This window comes from Podarcis gaigeae (assembly GCF_964106915.1).
Source record: "Podarcis gaigeae genome assembly, chromosome: 3".
NCBI classification, from domain to species: Eukaryota; Metazoa; Chordata; class Lepidosauria; order Squamata; family Lacertidae; genus Podarcis; species Podarcis gaigeae.
In genome coordinates, this window is record NC_139680.1 from 92,006,043 (window position 1) to 92,026,375 (window position 20,333).

Below are 20,333 nucleotides of genomic sequence, written 5' to 3' on the forward strand. Positions count from 1 at the left end.
AGGGTGGGGAGGGGGGCTTTCTTTTCCTGCGACGCCAACTGTAAGCTCTCAGGGAGGATGGGCCCGGAAAGCGGCCGCGCAGTCGACGCGGCTCCCGGACAGGAAAAGAGCGTCTTCTCTGCTAAAAAACAACAGAGTCCCCTACAGGCTCGAAAAACAGGCGCCTTTCCTATTTCTACGCTTCCAGTTTGCTGAGGATTAACGAGGGGAAGATTCAAGGAAGAGGGCGGCGCCTCTGCCCTGCATTGGCCCTGTGACGAAAGAGGGGGCTGAATGCAGCAAGCGCACGTAGCTAGTCCTCAGGAGGGTCGAGGAGGAGCGACCATGCCTGGAGAGTTAGGCGCACAGGCACCGTTTGGTCGCTCCTCTGAGGGGGCGCGCGGCTTTTGCCACCCTCTTGGGCGGAACTAGTTGGCCACGGGACAGTGGGGGGTGGGAGGAAGCCCTACATTGTTCGTTAGGGAGGAGGGGTCTCTGCCTAGGCAGCTTCTGCCCCTCCCCTTGCTCAGTGGTCGCGTCGGGTGCCTGCTTTGCATCCAGGTGCGTCCAGGTAGGGCAGCGCGAGACACCTGTTCCGTCGGACTCCTCGCTGGTCCTCGAAAGGTGTGCGGGTGGCAGTGGGTGGGCGAGGCGTAAGCTAGGAAACGTCTGGCTTGGAGGGACGCCTTCTCCCCGCCTCTGCCACAGAGTCTCTGCTTGCGGCCATGGTCACCTCCTCTTCACTTTTCTCCCTTCTGTCATGGGACGCAGAGCCCGGGAAGGAATATAGGAAGCAACCCAAGGTAAGCTGCTATTCCCTCCTCCTTGAGAGACAGCCTTAGTCTCGGGAGGGCCAAATAAGCTAGTGCCTCTGAGCATGTTTAAAGTGTACAGTGGTACCTCAGGTTACAGACGCTTCAGGTTACAGACTCCGCTGACCCAGAAATAGTACCTCGGGTTAAGAACTTTGCTTCAGGATGAGAACAGAAATTGCGCGGCGGCAGCAGCAGCAGCGGGAGGCCCCATTAGCTAAAGTAACTCGGGTTAAGAACCGTTTCAGGTTAAGAACGGACCTCCGGAACAAATTAAGTTCTTAACCAGAGGTACCACTGTATTTCCATGTGAAGTTTCACCATCAAAAGTGCTTCAGAGCATATGTGGCGGGAGAGCAAAAGAGCTTAACTCTGAGAGGAATGCATGAAGTGAAATGAAGAAAGCACCCCTGAATTGGCGCTCACCCCCCCCCCATCTGTCTGTGTGCTGGGCCACATATCTGGGATGGGAGCAAGATGCTGCATATTTCTTTAGCACTTAAGCCATACTTCACCTTTTGGTGCCCCTAGTTTGGGGAAGGAACATGGGGCGTAGCAAAATGCTGTTTAAGAACAGCTTGCTGTTTTAAGCAAGATTTGGTAACCGTACCGTGAAGGGAAATGGCCACAATGATTTAAGCAGAACACTTCTGCCTTAGATTGCAAAATGCCCATTGGTAAATATAAACTTAAGGATTTCGCAACACTCGAATCTTCCAGCATTCAGCTTCATTGGGTGGCCACGAGTTCTAGTGTTATACGAGAGAGAGTTATACTATCCCCCTTCTCCATGCCATGCATAATTTTGTAAAGCTCTAGGAAGTCACCTCTTACTTTTTCTCTTAACCTTTTCTCTTACCTTTTCTGAAAAACCCCTAACGCTGCAACCTTTCCTCACAGGGGAAGTTACTCCATCCTCTTGATCACTTGGGTTGCCCTTTTCTAACTCTACAATATCCTTTTCGAGATGAGGGGAAAAGAAATGCTCACACTACACAGTATTCCAAATGTGGTTGCACTATAGGTTTGTATAGCGGCATTATGATAGCAACAGTTTTATTTTTCAGTTCCCTTCCTACTGATTCGTAGCATGGAATTTGCCTTTTTCTCATCTGCCATGTTAGCTTCTTCATCAAGCTCTCTACTACAACCCCAAGATCTTGTTCCTGGTCACTTGTTTACATTGAATTGAACCTGTCATTTTACCATCCAGTTGGGAGAGGTCCTTTTGGAGCTCTCCACAATCTCTTTTTGTTTTAACAACCCTGAGCAATTTAATATCATCAGCAAATTTGGCCACCTCACTGCTCACCCCTAACTTGTTTATGAGTAAGTTAAAAAGCACAGGTCCCAATATTGATTCCACTTTCTACATCTCTTCATTCAGAGAACTGTCCATTTATTCCTACTTTGTTTTTCCTGCTGCTTAACCAATTCCTGACACACAAGAGGACTTGCCTCATGCTCCATGACTGTTGGAACAGTGTCTTCAGAGTTGTTCTTTTTATATCTAATTTTGCTCCATCTTAAACAATACCATACATATTGACCAACCTGGGTTGCTGGATGGACTTCAGGCCAAACACCAGTACTGTAGTTGTTTAAGTTACTGGTCATTTATTTTGGTTTTTTTAACCTACATCAGCTGCAAAAGGTGTGGATAGCTGATGAAATAGAGGAGTTTCTTAACAGACTTCCCTTTAAAATCAACTGTCACTACCCCAAGCTGCTCATTTTCCCCACTGAGTCAATCGCCCATCTCCTACTACCCTCCTTAGAAAAACCCCATCCCACCCTCCCACTATATATAAGGGTCTGATGACTTCTGTTTCAGTGTATCTGAAGAAGTGTACATGCACATGAAAGCTTATACAAAGAACAAATCTAGTTGGTCTCTAAGGTGCTACTGGACAATGTTATTTTTATATATATTTTGACTGCGTCAGACCAACGCGGCTACCTACCTGAATCTTTCCCCATGAGGAAAGTGAAGCAAGGACCTGTTATCTTTTTCCTGCATAAGGGGAAAGGCGGGGAGGGTGGTGGTGTTTAGTGAGAGAAAATGTCAGAGGCAAGAAGCTTCTCCCTGCTCACCTGATGCCAGTTTCCCACTGAAGCAGATTGCAGACCCTGCAGCTGCAGCTGTTTGGGACAAAAAGAGAAAGAAAGAAAGAAAGAAAGAAAGAAAGAAAGAGGCGTGTTAGAGTAAGCAAGGCACAAGGCAGAGTATGGTCTTTTTGGTGGTTGTCTGTTGCATTTGTTTATATAATGTTATTGGTAGAGGCTATTACAGTGGTCGACAATAATTCATGTGCATGTAAATATTGGAAACCATTTAATCTATTCTTGTGTTTACTTTAAGCTGTTTGTCTTTTTTATAGTTCTGTAGGTCTTATCATTTTGTAATTATTTGTCTGGTTTACTTTTTCATATTTTTTCCCATTGCGTGCAGTATCTGTGCCACACAGGGGAGGGTGGTCATATTGGCTTTCAAGGTTGAGAAACCTATGTCTCTCCATATGTCGTTGGAGCCTAATTCCCACCATTCCTGGTCCTTGGCCATGCTGGCTGCGTTTGATGAGACAACATCTGGAGTCCAACAACAACTGGAAGGACACAGGTTCCCTACCTCTGCTCTATTGAAGTTTTTGATCAAAACATGAAAGGGAAGCAAATATTATCTTGCTGGCTCATCACAGTAAACTGAGAATTGCAGAAGTTAAACTTGCTGGATTGTTCTTTCCTGCTGGCTTCTAAGAGAAGGATGATTTTTGCAGCCTTTGGGAGTGTGGAAGAATGCATACGAATGGCTAGAGAACTGAATGTTCTTCTGTAGATGCAGCTTGATACTGAAAGGTCATATTTCCAACCTTTTTGGAGATTGGGAGCAGGGTGTTAATATATGAAACCCCAGCATCTCTATTGTAGACTCTGACATCCAGTAGATTTTGTTTAAACCCATTATTCAAGCTTTTGTCCAGTGGTTCTTCGTGTCCCCTAAAACAGGAAAATATTAGCCTTCTCTTATTATGTTGAGGACCTAAGTTACTAGGTTCAAGAGGTTAAGCAGGGTTCAGACCCCTGAGCCACCCTGAGAGGCACTTGACAGAGGTAGGTGAGGCCAGAGGCAAACATGGATAGGGGCATGGAAACACTACCTTTGTACAGTGTACTAGTTTCTACACACTCTTTTCTTTCCGCCATCCAAACTAGGCATGATCAGAGTTCAAGGACACATTCTGTTCAGACAAAAAGACCAGGGTGCAAAGTGTGTCTGTGAGGAGTGTGGCCCGCAAAGAGTTCTGAGGACCAGACAGATATTTATTTATTATTTATATTTTTTTCATCTAATATAGTTATATCCCACCTTTCTCCCACATGGGAATCCAAGGCAGCTCACAACATTTAAGAACAACATTGTAAAATACAAAGTTAATAAAAACACACTATTGAAAAGCAATAATTAAAGCACACCAAAACAGGTTAAAATGCTAGCAGTTAAAATGCAGTTTGCCCTAACGGCAGCCCAGTGAGCGGCATTATCTGCTCCTGAATTATCAAAGTCCTGTCTGAATAGGAAGTTGCTAGCCTGCTGGCAGAAGGACAGCAAAGATGGAGCCAATCCAGCCTCTCTTGGGTGGGAATTCCACTATATGGGAGCAGCCACAGAAAAGGCTCTCTCTCGTTTCACCACCAGCTGTGCTTTTGATGCCTATGGATCCAAGAGAAGGTGCTCACCTGAGGATCTTAGCACCCAGACAGGGAGATACAGCCTTTCAGGCAGCCTGGGCCCAAGCCATATGGGCCTTCATAGGTCCCGCACATTGAATTGTGCCCAGAAACAGACCAGTAGCCAGTTAAGTTGTTTTAACAAGGGATAAATATGCTCCGTGTAAGTGGCCCCAGTCAGCAGTCCAACTGCAGCAGTCTGGACCAGCTGAAGCTTCTGAACATTTAAAAGTGTTCAGGCAGGCCAATGTAGAGTGTGTTGCAGTAGTCCAGCCAGGACGTAGGTAAGGCCCCGGGGCCTGAAGTTCCCTACTACAGAAATAAATGTACCAGCCTTGCATCCAGATTTCAGTCCTAGCATGGACCTCCAATCCAATCCTGATCAGCAGTAATGCTGTATCAGCCCCACCAGCTTTTTGATGTTATGAATGATTTTCAAATGGGTGCAATTCATGTATGTATTTTAGCTAGATTAGGGTGGGTACTACTGCTTTCTCTTTCTAAATCCCAATGTGCATACATGGCTTTAGAAAGCTCAGGAGAGATAAGTAGTGTCCAAGTAATGAGTACCATTATAGGATTGTCTGTAGACATCTCTGTTCCTTTCACTGCCTTATACTACAGTAAGTTATAGGCTATTTCCATCCTTGCAGCTTTCCAGGTGGAATGATCGTCTCCACTCTGCATGCTGTTCTGGGGGTTCACCCAACTCCCTTGAATCCTATTTTAGGGTGCACCAGGTGTGTGCTGGGGAGGAGCGTGGAAAAGCCCTATAGCAGAAGTCTTTTCCTATGCTGACAGGAGTCCTTATGTGAATCCTTCCCTTGATCTCATGTTTCCTTGGTTTGTGTCCTAAAGTTATACCTTAGCTTACCTTGTATTGATGTGCTTTGCCAATGAATTTAGCTTAAGGGGAACACTTGGACAAGGAGCAGCTGTTGTTCCATTCTGCTTCCGTTACAGAGGAAACTGTAATTGAGTAATGTACAGAACGAGCTTACTAACCAGAATTTCAACAAGTTACAATAATACAGGTAACACCTTTGCAGCTGATGAAAAAGAAAGACAGTAACTTGTTTCTTTTGGGTGTTCCATATTACATCCTTAAGACAACTTCCTAGTATTGTTCAACATGTTTATTAAAGGGGAAGTGTTCAGATGGGTTTGTCAGTGAGAACAAGGAACAATACAAATTCAGTGTCTGAGTAAACTATTCCAGATAGGTATCAGTGTCAGGCAATTTTTATTGCATTATCAATCGATCAGAATTTTCTCATGCTTTCAAATCACTTCTGTGTTTGTTAGTCAGGGGAAGAGAAAGGATTTTGGTGAAGCCTTGGAATTTTACTCAGCCACATCCCTAGCACTTGGAAGTTCATTGCTGACTCATTTTCTAGCATATTTTCTCAACCTTAATGACTGCAATGTTACTCCTTTAAAATAGAACAATTTTATTACTATTTGTAACATTTCCCCCCAGCCCTTCTTATTTTCATACACCACTTAGGGTGGTTTGCAACAATTTGAATGCTTTTCACTTGAAAACTAGTGTTTTACTCATATTAAAAAATAACTGGATATTTTGTAACACATCTTGTTGTTTGGTTGACCACAATTACTGTAATTGGGTGACAGCCCCTAAGTATAAAATACATGTAATCTGGAATAGCTAGACTACCATGAGTGTTCATTGTTGTGTGAGTGTTTTTAATCTCGTCAGCTATTACCTTTCGTGCCGCTAATCCTGGATCATCTTCCTTGCATAATATAAATATTTTCTTTTGCAAAGCTAGACAAAAACCTGCTGTATTCTTAGCTCTTGAAGGCATAGCAACTATCTGATTTCTTTAAACTGTTTAATTTAAGGCTTGGAGCTCAAATCACACCTGCACACAGAGACGGGGCATGTTTGGACTTTAAGTATTTAAAGCCCCAAATATGGGATGTTATCCAATGCAAGAGATGTGCACTAGCAGAACAGAACTTTTTCCTCCTCTCTTCTCCCTTGCAGCCCCCCTATGTTCTGGTGAACTCTCAAAATCAGTTCCAGAGCCGTACACTATCCAGCCTTGAATGACTTGTATGTACTGGGGGGGGGGGGAGTAAAACTGTGGTGTGCTGGATGCATTCTGACCCTATGTCCTTCAAACCAAATTTATTAATCAAGTGTAGAAACTGAAGTTTCCCTTACAATGTATTGCATTTCCCTTTAATGCAATTTTGACATGCCTTTACTAATAGTGCAGGATCCAGTCCTTTCCAATTCAAACCACCCTCACTCCCAAATCAAATCATCAGCTTGAAGTTTGCTAAATTTCTGGAATATTTTAGATAGGAAACCCATTTGCCTCATATTGTGTGCATAAAGTGTCCCTATTGATAGATCCCTTTTAAACATGTCACATTCCTGTTAAAAAAAGAAAACTCTTCTCTGAGTCACACTGGATTTTATTTTTTTTAATCTCAGAAGGATGATAAGGTGCCTTTAATACAGGCATAGGCAAACTCCAGCCCTCCAGATGTTTGGGACTGCAATTCTCATCATCCCTAGCTAACAGGACCAGTGGTCAGGGTTGATGGGAACTGTAGTCCCAAACATCTGGAGGGCTGGAGTTTGCCTATGCCTGCTTTAATACTTTCCTCTTTAGTGGGGAATGAGAACGTAGGGCCTGGCTGGACCTTGACTGTTGCAATGTGAGCTGTGTATTCTTGCCAATATTTGTGGGAGCAGGGCAAATGGTCCTCCTGTTTGCTAGGGGCAGATACAATCCACTGGCTGAAAGGTCACCTATTAACTGGGGGAAACCTAGCCCCACCCAAAGCAGTAGTAGCCGATTCCCTGTATGGAAACAGGAGCAGCGTGGATCAACATCAGGGTGAGTAATCTTTTTTGGTTTAAGTACTGCATTCCTCTTCTGGGCAACTTTTCCATAGGCCACAAATCAGTAGTGGGCAGGGCCACAAGCAAAAGCGAGCAAAAAAATACACCTCTCTTCTCCAGTCAGGCAAAATTGTGAAGCAGAGCTGCTGAGGGGTGCAACTGGGGGAGGTAGTGTAGCTGGAGAGAGTCTGAAGGGCCAGATTGAGAGGCACAGAGGGCCACATTCATGTCACAAGCCTGGGATTCCCCACTTTGAACTGCAGCATAGGATTGTTGTACAGATGGGTAAGATTAGTAGGGGGTGATATTTACCACACTCCTTAAGCCTTTAGATCAGGCTGGACTATATTTCTGGACAATTAAAAGGTTGCTCTCAGTGGATCTTTGAGATCAGGTTTCTGACTTCTACACTGGCTATTTCTCTTCAGCAAAAGTGCACACTAATTTACTTGTTCTTTGTTTGAGATTCATTTATAAACACCTGAATCAAACAACTGCTAAGTGGCGTAGAAAGAGAGAGAGGGGGAGGGAGAAAAATCAGTTACATAGACCAGCAACCTTTAAAAACAAGTATATGTAGCTAAATTATGTGCCTGGAAAAGTTCCAGCAGGCATCTAAAACAGGATTGCAAGGGTGCTTGCCTAAAGTTAAAGTTATAAAACATGCTGTGATATAGCTAAACGGAACCTTTCCACTACTTAAGAATATGAGCTATATAACTGTATAAATTCTTAAATATTATATGACAGCTTTACTGTTTCAGAAAATAGTACAAGTTACAAAGCTCATTTAATTGCTCAATTTGCTCATGATTTGTATGAAGCTATATTAGGAAGGATGGGGACTAAATGTTAATCAGATACAATAACACAAACTGGTGTGTTTGAATATGGCATTTAATTTCTCTACCTCTCCCTCCACCCCTTTTTCGGTCTTTGCATTTGCAAGTCACTGAGCAAGATCACCGGCATGTCCAGAACCCAGACCAATTTTAGTAACAAGATCAAGTAGTTATTAGGCAGAATGGTTTTAAATTGTTGTTAATTTTTCTTGCTGGTAATTTTTTTGTATTTTCTTTTTGGTAAACCACTTTGAATCTTACGGGGTGGGGGAAAATAAATTCCCTTCCCCACCCCATGTTTATTTTCTTTTTGGAATGGAAACAGTCTAACTCAGGGATGGCATCAATATATTCGTTTGGTTATAATATTGTCTTTTGGTTGCAAACAGTATTCTGTATTTTCTATAGTTTGTGGTGAGACTGTTTTAAGAATCAGGGACAAGTAATTACTAGTCTGAACCACCCTGAGACCTCTGGGTATAGGGCGGTATATAAATTCTAATAATAATAATAATAATAATGTTTTTGTTTTTTTAGCTGAAAAGCATGCTGGAAGGCAAAGATTTTGAAGAGAGTAATGACAGTGGGTTAAGGAGAAGGAGAGGAGGAATGCTTAACCCTTTCCCTACTAGCTGCTTTTCTGCTCAAAATTCCCTGCAGCTTCTTTTCCAGATGCACATTTACAAGTGTAATACAGGCAACTTCCTATTTACGCAGCGATTACATTCCGAGGCACAGGCTGCATTAGCAGGATGTGCGTAAGCCCACCCCACCTCGTTCTGCCCCTGCCCCGTCCCCTTGCGGTGCTGAAAACATCATACACATATCGATCATGCACAAATAGGGAGGCGCCTCTACAGATCTCAGATCTGCAGGGGAACCAGCTGGGTAGGGAACTATTTTGAGCAGAGGAGCTGTCAGGATAAGTCTTGGTGGGTGCACATGCACACATCCCCACACTATGCTGCCACTCCTTTAAGCCATGGAAGATAGAGTTGGTGAAAGGGAAGGAACTGGGCAGACACCCAGTTGCACATGCTTCCCAGCTCTCCGGTGGGGGCAGGGAGGGGGTAAAGCTGAAGTCACTGTTGGCTTAGAACAGCTTGATTCTGGTTGTGTGTTGTGCAAGCAGTGCAGGTCAGTTTTTACAAGCTCAGCAGTATGCCCAAGTTCCTCTTTGTGTGCATCTGTGGTTGTTCAGTGTCGCTAATTTATGGCACTGTAGAAATGCTTTCGACCACATCTAGCTCTTCAGCTTGATGCTTTTGAGCCAAGGTGATAATCCCACCATCACCACCAATGTTGTTGGACCATCAGGGATGATGGGAATTGTAATCCATCAACATCTGGAGGGCACTGTTGGCTCTCTTTGTTCTTTGAGGCTGTACTCCCATTAATAATATTTTCACTGGGGGACAAGGAATCTTGTATTTCAAGTCTGGTATGGAAGCCTTGCCAAGAACAGCATGTACATTAAGGATGTACATCAAAGGTGAGTGAGTGTTGATGGGCAGCCTCATTTCACACAGAGACTGCTGAATCTGTAGGTGGAGGCCTCCTACTTGCACAAGAAGAAGCCATGTGGGTGAGACCCCCATATATATTTGTAACTTGTATATTTGTAAATAAACACAAATATTGCAAAGCACCAATGACCTCCATCCAAAGAAAACCAAACACAGGTAGTGCTATCATTGGGCTATGCATAATATTAGCTAACAACCAGCATCTTGAATTGTAATTGGATGCACACTGGCAGCCAATGCAGATTTGACGTGACAATATAATATATTTGTCACAGCCTTCCCCACTGTGTTTGCTACTGCATTCTGCACTGGCTGAGGCTTCTGAACAGTCCTTGTGAGCAGCCCCGTGTTCAGTGTGTTGCAGTAGTCTGTCTTCCTTATTAACTAATAGTTCCTGAGTCACCATCATCTTTCAGTCAGGGTGGAAGAATAACAGCCTTTACTGAGTTCATGTGTTCAACCTCCATTAACCCATCTGATATGCATCCAGAAATTGCAGTTGTCAGCGAATCACCTTGTCCATAGTTTCTTTTTAAAATGAGCTTGGGGCAGTAAACTCTTGGTTTTTTTTAATATGATGAGGTTGACAATTTATGCTTTTAAGGCTGTTGGGATATCCTCCTTTTACTTTGCAGCTGATAAGGAGGAAATGTGGCCTTTCAGGTGCCACCTGGGTTACATCTTCCATCATCACTGCATTGGCATGTTGACTGGGGATGAATGGAATTTGCGCATTGGAGAAATGGAAGTCCCTGTAAAAAAAAAAAGGAGAGGGAAGTTCTGCTGTCAGGTTTTTAATAGCCAAAATGGACAATGAAGTGACTGGTGTGCAATTGGTTTGCCCACACATTCCCCAAAACCCTTCTCTGTGCTGCTGGTGGCTTTAGATTAAACCTGATCTGGGGTTAGAGCCATTCCAAATATGTCATCCAGATTAGCAGTAAAAAAGGCAGGTTGCTCTTTATTTTGTCACAAATATAAACTCTTAAGTGATATCTGTACCGCTTCTAAAGACTGCAAACATTTCTAGTAATTAAACTACAACAACAACACAAGCATTTGCCCAGCAGAAAACCTTTTGCAAAAAGCAGTCTGTGCAAGATGCTGGCAGCCCATTCTGTGAATGCAGCAGTTCAGTTAATTCTGTATCAATAATTCATGGCACTGGCCTATTTGTTAATTACTGGCCCATGGCCCAGTTCTCCTCCCTGCTCCCCCTAAAAGCATACATTTGTGGGATGGCTTGCAGGGATTTCGGTTCCACAGCAGTTTATGCTTATTAACTTTGAACACAATAAAGCTGAAGGGGACAAAAAAATTATTCCAGCTATAATCTCAGTAAACTCTTAAAAAACAAAACTGGCTCTTCCTGTGCTGGCAAACGACAGTGTTCTGCACAAACTATAACATGCCCATTTACATGTTATGAGGAGCCTCTTTCTGTAGGTTCATCCCATGATAATGGCTTTAATGTTTAAAGCAGAGGTTGTTGCCGTGGTGTCCTCCTGATGTTGTGAAGGACAACATGCTCAGATCCTGCTTTGGGCATAGGCATCTGATTGGCTATTGTGAGAACATAGCGCTGGACTACAGGAACCAGGATGGCTTCTCTTATGTTCTCACCATTGAGAAGGCTGGTGGGAGTTTGTAGACTGCAACATCTGGAGGGCACTACGTTTGCTATCCTTGGTTGAAAGGCCCACATCCATATACACGGGATCAACCACAGTGGTGTTTCTTCCACAATTCACATCCTTGGTGGGAAGCTTGTTTCAGTAGCAGGGTCCTCTTAGCCTTTAAACCACTAGCCCAAAGGGTCATCTTGAGCACTGCTGGAATGCTGAAAGCAGTGTTGCCCAACCTGGTGTCTTCCAGATAGCTTGAGCACAGTTGTTCATGCATTGGTGACCTCATGGTTGGATTACTGCAATGCATTCAGTGTGGGGCTACCCTTGAGGGTTGCTCAGGAGTTTTGCAGCTGGTGCAGAACATGACTAGGTTGCTTGTTGGGACAAACTAACACCAGCATATAAACATCCCGCTTGCATGATTTGCACTGGCTACCAAACTGCTACTGGGACAAGTTCAAGGTGTTGGTACAGTGGTACCTCAGGTTAAGAACTTAATTTGTTCCGGAGGTCCATTCTTAACCTGAAACTGTTCTTAACCTGAAGCACCACTTTAGCTAATGGGGCCTCCTGCTGCCGCCGCAGCCGCACGATTTCTGTTCTCATCCTGAAGCAAAGTTCTTAACCTGAAGCACTATTTCTGGGTTAGCGGAGTCTGTAACCTGAAGCGTATGTAACCTGAAGTGTATGTAACCCGAGGTACCAGTGTACTAACATACAAGGTCCAGGATCTCTGGAGTGCACAAGGTTGGGCAAGGCTGCTTTAAGCACTCCAGAAGTGTTGCAAGATCATCTCTCCGCGGCAATTTAAAGTGCTCCCATGATGCTTTAAGGGTATTTGGTGTGAATGTGGCCATAGCTGCCAATGATTCATTTACTCATCCTTCATTTTTTTGATTAATATTCCACTTAATATATATTGGGCTTCTTCTGGCCCAGGCAGTATCACAGGGATAGGAAACATGAAAAGAATAATTTCTCCCAGCAGATTAGGGTAGTACATTGTTAAATCCATCTTTGCACAGTAAAAAGGGCAACCTTAATAGCAAAGGAAAGGAGCCATTGTGTGGTAGCAGTGCTAATTATTTTCAGTCCCGTCTAATTATTCAGCTCTATATTATCTGTTGCTGGATTTATACCCTGCCATAAACATGTAGCTTGTGCAGGTGAGAAGCTTGTGCAAACAACTCATAATAAACTGCAAAGAGATAACAACTATCATAGGTGTAGGAAGCCAGGATCCCAACCAACCCTTCCTTATCAGGAAGACATTGAGTCCTTCAGCCTCTTTGTTGTGTTCTTCCCCTCAGCCCAGCTACTGTGCAACAAACTACGGTGGTACTCGGGTTAAGAACTTAATTCGTTCTGGAGGTCTGTTCTTAACCTGAAACTGTTCTTAACCTGAGGTACCACTTTAGCTAATGGGGCCTCCCGCTGCCGCCATGCCGCCGCCATGCGCTTTCTGTTCTCATCTTGAAGCAAAGTTCTTAACCCAAGGTACTATTTCTGCGTTAGCGGAATCTGTAACCTGAAGCGTCTGTGACCTGAAGCGTCTGCAATGTGAGGTACCACTGTATTGCTACAACTGAAACTGGTAGAAAGAAGTTACTTGCTACTCATGGTCAAGGAACAGAGTCCTTGCAGGTCCTAAGCTAAAAAATGCATTTCAGCCAGGCAAAAGGGGCGGGGCATGTGGGGTGTGTGAAAAACCAGTTGGATAGGCCTGGAGATCTGCATTTGGAACCTGGCCTGAGGTTCCCCATCCCTGATATATTGGACAGGTGGTCTCCAGCTGTTGATGGACCCCCAGCTCCATCATCTCAGACCACTGCCTTTGCTGGCTAGGAGTTGGGAGTCCAACAATATCTTGAAAGCCACTGGTTCCCCCAGCGCCTGAGTTATTGGCTATAGTGACTAAATAGAAGCTCCCATCTTGAGATCTCATCCCTCCGATCATCAACAGCAGAGAGTGCTCTATAAACTTTATACCCTGCTTATTCTGTTTAAATTGCACAGGGGCTTTGATGAGCAAGAACTGTACAAAGCCCTTTAAATTAAATAATGAGCTCAGGGGCATGTGGGTGGCCTCTGTTGGAAATAGGCTTTTGAGCTAGAAGAGCCTTTGGTTAGTTCTGGTAAAGCAAACTCTGTGTGCTGTTTAGCCCAGCCTTCTGTAGTCCTGTGTGAATTACAATGCTGTTTTTCTCTCCTCTAGGACAAGAGCACAATGCTTCATGGTCACCTACTATTTCTCATTGGACTGACATTTGCATACAGAGAAATAAATGCAGATCCTCGGTGTGCCGTAACAAGCAGGCTTGTGAACTACGACTGGTGCAACTTCACACAGGTTCCCCCTCTGCCTGAAGGCATTGTTTTACTCTCCCTAAATTTCAATTTCATCCAGCAAGTGAATGCCACATCCTTCCCACTGCTGGAGACATTAACGGTTCTCTCACTTGGAAGCCAGCTGGTCTCTCCTGTCACAGTAGGAGAAAATGCTTTTAGGAATTTGCCAAATCTTCATCAACTGGATTTAGCTTACAATAAAATGATTGTGCTGGATCCGCAGGCTTTCAGGGGGCTGGGGAAGTTAAGTAACCTTCTGCTATACTATAATGATCTTAACGAATCCATTCTGGAAAAGGATTACTTTAAAGATTTGGTCTCTCTGGAATATCTGGACCTTGCATTCAATAAGATCACTAGGCTTCATCCTCACCCTTCATTGCGCAACATGCAAAAGTTAACACTTCTGAACTTGAAATTAAACAGCATTGAAACCATATGTGAGGGAGATCTCTACAGCTTTCAAGGAAAAGCTTTCACATTGTTGAATCTTAATTCTAATGGTTTGTTTAAAGAAGATTCTCAAGACTGGGCAACTTGTGGCAATCCTTTCAAAAACATGGTCTTTGATACGCTGGATGTTGGTGGCAATGGCTGGGGTATAAGAACAACCCAGCAATTCTGTGCAGCTATTCAGGGAACACCACTTGTGGGTTTGAAGATATCGCCTCACACCATGGGCTTATCATTTGGCTTTAATAACATGCCAGACCCAAACAACAATACATTTGCAGGTCTGGCCCAAAGTGGCCTTCGCCTGCTTAATATTTCACATGGCTGGATCTTTTCTCTTAACCCACGTGTATTTCAATATCTTGGTGATCTGGAATTGCTGGATCTCAACTCAAATAACATAAATAAAATTCAAAAAGAAGCATTCTTTGGTCTCTGGAGCCTACAACACCTAGACCTGTCGAACAATCTGCTGGGAGAACTCTTGGATTACACTTTTGAAGGTCTTCTAAATGTGCGTATTATAGCTCTGCAACACAATCATATTGGGGTGATTGATAGGGCTCCATTTAAAGGCTTGCCAAACCTTCACACTGTGGACCTCAGTGACAATGCTCTAAAAGTAATCTTAACACTCCCAAGTCTCAGCTATGCTTTTTTAGGTAGCAACCGGATACAGTCTGGAGACCGCAGCAAAATAGTGGCTATAAATTCAACATATGTTGACATGGGAGGAAACAGGATGGACAATCTGGGAGACCTCTATGAACTTCTCCGATATCCAGATATCCAGTATATTTTGTTAAGAAATAATCGCTTCTCCTACTGCTACAGGTACAACAATATAGCAGAAGACAACCAGTTGCTCTACTTGGATCTTGGAGACAATATGTTGAAGCTTGTGTGGGAGAGAAGTTTGTGCTTGGATGTGTTCAAGGCGTTGTCCAAGCTTCAGGTCCTGCATCTCAATAATAACTACCTTAGTTTCCTTCCAGAGGGCATCTTTGATGGCCTGGTATCACTGGTTAGGCTTAACTTGGCTTCAAACCTCTTAACTTACATTTCTCACAGTGCTTTTCCTGTGAGCCTCAGGAAACTTGACTTATCCTCGAACCAGCTGCTTAATCCAGACCCTCAGCTCTTTGCAACTCTGGACAATCTGGATATCACCTATAACAGATTTTACTGTAATTGCCTCTTAAGTGACCTAATTGTGTGGCTGAACCAAACCAATGTCACCTTAGCTGGGTCACCAGATGAAAGGTTTTGTTTTGGACCCCCTGATCTTGCTGGCAAAAGCCTTCATGAGTTTAATGTTGATGATTGCAATGAAGACAAGATATTGGAGCCTCTGCAGTTGTCGCTCTTCATTTTTACCACCGTTGCTGTGACAATGTTCCTAACGGTGGTGATTGTTTTTGCTCGCTTTAGAGGGACCTGCTTCATTTGGTATAAGACCGTGGTAAGAGTATTCTTGAAGGAGCAACAGCCAGCGTTGGAGGAAGAGACCTATAGATACGATGCCTACATGTGCTACAGCAGCAAGGATTTTGAGTGGGTCCAGAACTCCTTGATAAGGCACCTAGACCTCCAGTATTCTGATAAAAACAAATTTGCTCTCTGCTTTGAAGAGCGAGATTTTTTGCCAGGAGAGGATCACATCACCAACATTCGTGATGCCATTTGGAACTGTAGGAAAACAATTTGCGTAGTGACAAAGCAGTTTCTCAAGGATGGCTGGTGCGTCGAAGCTTTTAATTTTGCTCAGAGTCGGTATTTTTGTGACCTGAAAGATGTCCTCATAATGGTGGTGGCTGGATCACTTTCGCAATATCAGCTTATGAAGTATCAACCAGTCAGAGTGTTTTTGCAAAGGGGTCAATACTTGAGGTGGCCTGAAGACCCCCAAGATGTGGAATGGTTTCTAAATGCACTTTCTCACCAAATACTGAAGAAGAAGGAAGTAAAAAAGAAACAGAAGAAGAAGAAGAAGAAACTCAAGAGGAGGAAATCAAAGACATTGGAAATGAAAGTTATTACCGTCTCTTAGTTGGCAATTCTAACTACCAGGCCATTGAAATGGCCGCCAGTCAGAGAAATGTGTCATACTGTTCCTTAAACACATTGAGTCCTAATCTCTCTACATGAGGGAGGCAAATCCTGCACTGAGAAGACTGTGTGAGCACTCTGGAGATCTTCGTGCCATTTCCTCCTTCACTGCCAAGACTTTCCATAGATCAGTATGCTGCATCTGATGAATCTTGCACACACTGGACTGAAATTGAAGGAAGTTTGCATGTTTATCGTAACAATTATGTGAGTTCCAACTATGTAAGCATTTGTTGGTTAAGGATTGTTAATCATTGAGTTGCTTAGTTAAGGGGGGTGGGATCCACTACTTTGCCCATAGACCTGAAAACATATTGCCAATTGCATTACTGCCTTAGAGCACAGTGAAGTTCTCAAACCTCTTTCCTGACTAGCTATTCACATCAGCACAGCTTAATTAGTGTCCAGTCCATTTCTGTTTGTGTACACACCAGTGGGCATTCATGGAACGAGGATGTGTACACCCTAAAGAAAGGTGTTCACACCTTGGCTAGAGACGAATTAGAAATGGCTCAGGGACTCCAATCACTGTGAAGCTGGTTTGGAAAACGACGCATCAAACCATAGTATCTTATAACAAAAGTAGGGGATACATATGCATGTTGGATAACAATAATATGCATTAAAAACCTGGCACTGAAAAGCAGTGTGAGTGCACAGCCTTAAACTGAAACATGAGATAGCTATGTTTTCCATTGTGACTTTTTCATATCTTAACAGAGGTGGTTACTCTTTCTTAAGCCTATCTCCTGTACAATATCAGTATTGAGTCAGTGAAAGATGGTGGCCTCTTTGGGCCTTCATTGCCCATCAAATGCGCAATGCGTGGACACCTCCAGTGGGAAAGTGGCATTGTGGTGGCAAACTCCACTCCTCACCTATGTATTTTCATTACAATGTCCATAGGGGAGCCCCCCCCCCCCCCCGATGCATTGTGGAGTTCATTTTGGATGAACCAGGGGTGGAGCCTACCCTGCCCTGCCCCACATTGATGTTTGTCATTTGTGGGGGAAAGCAACTCTATATTAGAACTATTTTTATATGTCAACTACCTCAAGGTTTGAACTGGTATAGAAACCAAGTTCAGCACCTCTGTTAGTATATAGTGTACATAATACAGTTTAAAACATAATGGTTACAAACACCTCGGGTTACAAACACTTCAGGTTACAGACTCCGCTAACCTGGAAGTAGTACCTCGGGTTAAGAACTTTGTCCCAGGATGAGAACAGAAATCACGCTGTGGCCACGCGACGGCAGCGGGAGGACCCATTAGCTAAAGTGGTACCTCAGGTTAAGAACAGTTTCAGGTTAAGAACGGACCTCCGGAACGAATTAAGTTCTTAACCAGAGGTACCACTGTAGTGACCGTTACAAATTCCAGTGCCTGCCTGAATGTATTTCAAACAAACTACCTAAGAGCTTGAAGGACTGCACAGCAGGCAGAGGGACCCCTGTGGCCTTCCAGATGTTGTTTGACTGCAGCTCCCATCTTCACTGACTATTGGCTGTGCAGGCTGGAGCTGAAGAGAGCTGAAAGTCCAGCAACATCTGTAGGGCCACAGGTTCCTCGCCCCTCATGCATACAGAAAGGGAATATTAAAGCAACGTCCTTAGACCTAAAGACATCAGGTTATTGTACATGTGCCCGAATGAATTTAAATATTTAGGTTTTTGGTTCAAGGCAGAAATCTTGGGACTGTTGCTTAATGTGAAGTTCTGAAATCGTAAGTGCATAACTGAGTTTAATGACTTCCGGAGGTGCTGTGCATCTATAGCTGGTATTAGTTATGCGATTCACAGATGTTCATTACCAGCTTGAAAGGGAATGGAAACTCAGGCTATCAGTCTTCATTTAGTCTCTATGAGAACAAAGGCTTGTCGTGCAGTGGCACCAGTTATTTGGAACACCGTTCCTATTGAAATGAAGCTAGCACCCACGACTCTTGATATTCCATTGCTTGATGGAAACCTTTTTAAGAGACCCAATAACATTCACTGTTGGTAATTTGTTTTGTATTTTATGATCTTGCTTTTTTACGATGGTTTATTGATTTTATGGTACACCTTCCTTATATATGGTTTTAATGAGCTGCTGGCTTATGAATGTTATTGGAAGTAAATAAAATGGAATAAATCAGTCTTGCCCTCCTCATCAAGCCCTCCTCATATGGTCTCCATAGGTAACCTAGCATTTCTCCCAGGCAAATGAGTGAGCTGGCAGATGACCCTCTTCTATCAGTCGACTGTATTTCTGAGCTGGGCAGCAAGGAAACACAGACCCCACCCCCAGCCTAGAAGTGGAGGCAGCATGGGGTGCTTCATTCCTCCTCTGGCAGCCCACTGCATCCCCATTATACTGGGCATAGAAGAGATCAACTTGCACTCCTTCCCTGCACCACAGCAGCACCCTCTGCTGTGTTTCTATGCCAGATGTCCAGCACAGATATGCAGCACCAGACCATGGAACCATCTAGGTCTCAGCCACAGGCCACTTGTTCTCTAAGCTGAGCATGCAGGTCGAGCCTTCACACAGAAGTGCAGTGGGCTGGTGGTGACCAAGGGCCAGAGCGACCTGGCCCTTCATCACCAGTCCTTTCCTGGATTGAGGAGTCAATGCAGCTCCACCCATCGCATCCAGCATTAAGCCGAGCAACCAGAAGCGAGAGGCAAAGAGGTAAAATAATCTATGCAGTGCTGGAGGTGTAAAGGTTTTATACGTGGTTGGTGGTTGTAAGAAGGATTGGATGTTTGCTTGGAGAAGAACAAGCAATTCGAGAAGCCTTAGGGGAGAAAGGGTTTTCTGTCCGCTAAGCCGGTGTTGTTCAGTGATGCGAACAGATCAGCTGAAACAAAATCTGCTCACTCAGTAACTAAGATAAGCCTAGCAGCCAGGATATTTAATGCAATAAAGGAAGGAAGGAAGGAAGGAAGGAAGGAAAGAAGGAAGGAAGGAAGGAAGGAAGGAAGGAAGGAAGGAAGGAAGGAAGGAAGGAAGGAATTCTATTAGGGCCTCTTCTTTGAGAGAATAAGGTAAATGACCATGAATAAAATTGCAGCAAGCGCATAAAGCCTAGTGGGAACAATGGATGCAATTCAATTAATAATGATTAAACTTTGTTCCTCTGGAATTATGTGTGTGCAGGATGATGATAAATCTCAAGTACTGAGAATGTTGCACATCTTCTGAAATTTTACCAGAGGTCTTTTCCCTTAAAAACCAGAGGCAAGGAATGGTCAAATTTGGGCTCCCCATTTGGCTCAAAAGGCTGTTTTGGACAAGTCATGCCCCTCTGACAATCAGTTGTAGGGAAAGTGAGGGCAGGGCTTGAAGGAAAGAGGCTTCGCATAGGACTTCCCAAGCATCCAGCAGGCAGCTGATTGTCAGGCATTTGAGAAGCGCTGCAGACTCACCCCATTGCGAGGATTTGAACCACTGACCTTCCGTTCTGCAAGCCCAAGAGGCTCAGTGGTTTAGACCACAGTGCCACCCACGTCCCATCTTTGAGCTATACCCCCACCCCCCGTAGACCGACTTTGATAGGTGTCAATCACATGACATTATGCCAGATGATTTACAGGTGCGTAGTCCTACCTAGCTGCCCAAACTGGCCCATGGGAGTGTGTGGAGTTAAGATCTGGCTAGAAAGGTTCACCATTGGGTGGTGGGGTGGAGACCTGCTAATTTCATGGAGTAGGGAGGAAACCAAATGGAGGGAAGTAGGAGGGGGAAACCGCTGGTGTGATGGAAGGCGGAGGGATAGAAAAGTCTCTCCAAGCAAACAGTTTGGCAAGAGTGATGTGTCCCTCTTCAGCAACCCAGTGGATGGGGAGGAAGAGAGAGAACGAGATGGGGAGAGAGAGAAGGGAATGGCAGACAAAGAGAAACGGGGTGGCCATGCGTACCTCTGGCATGTGGCCCTTGACATATCACCTCCTATGGAATGTCCTGTGCTTGTCTTATTTTTTTATGACGTCTATTAGTGGGGGGAGGACTCTGCTTGTGTATTCATTTTTATAGTGAT

General features: G+C 44.1%; 1 protein-coding gene across 2 annotated transcripts; it reads left to right on the plus strand.

The window, feature by feature from the left end:
* TLR5 (toll like receptor 5) lies at window positions 1-18,450 on the plus strand. 2 transcript variants are annotated; one of them, XM_083731805.1, is made up of 2 exons: window positions 1-782; window positions 13,613-18,450. In XM_083731805.1, exons 1-2 carry the CDS (start codon window positions 705-707, stop codon window positions 16,247-16,249), a joined length of 2,715 nt encoding a protein of 904 aa, XP_083587931.1. In that variant the 5' UTR covers window positions 1-704; the 3' UTR covers window positions 16,250-18,450. The 2 variants fall into 2 exon arrangements, with proteins under 2 accessions (XP_083587931.1, XP_083587932.1); XM_083731806.1 differs by lacking the exon at window positions 1-782 and adding an exon at window positions 7,553-7,686 and having other exon boundaries at window positions 13,613-16,388.
* Window positions 18,451-20,333: the final 1,883 nt, after the last annotated feature.

Excerpts from the sequence above, each read along its gene's own strand:
- TLR5 (XM_083731805.1), top strand. The coding sequence starts at position 705 with ATGGTCACCTCCTCTTCACTTTTCTCCCTTCTGTCATGGGACGCAGAG. Across the intron at positions 783-13,612 it reads AATATAGGAAGCAACCCAAG|GACAAGAGCACAATGCTTCA; the intron begins GTAAGCTGCTAT and ends TCTCTCCTCTAG.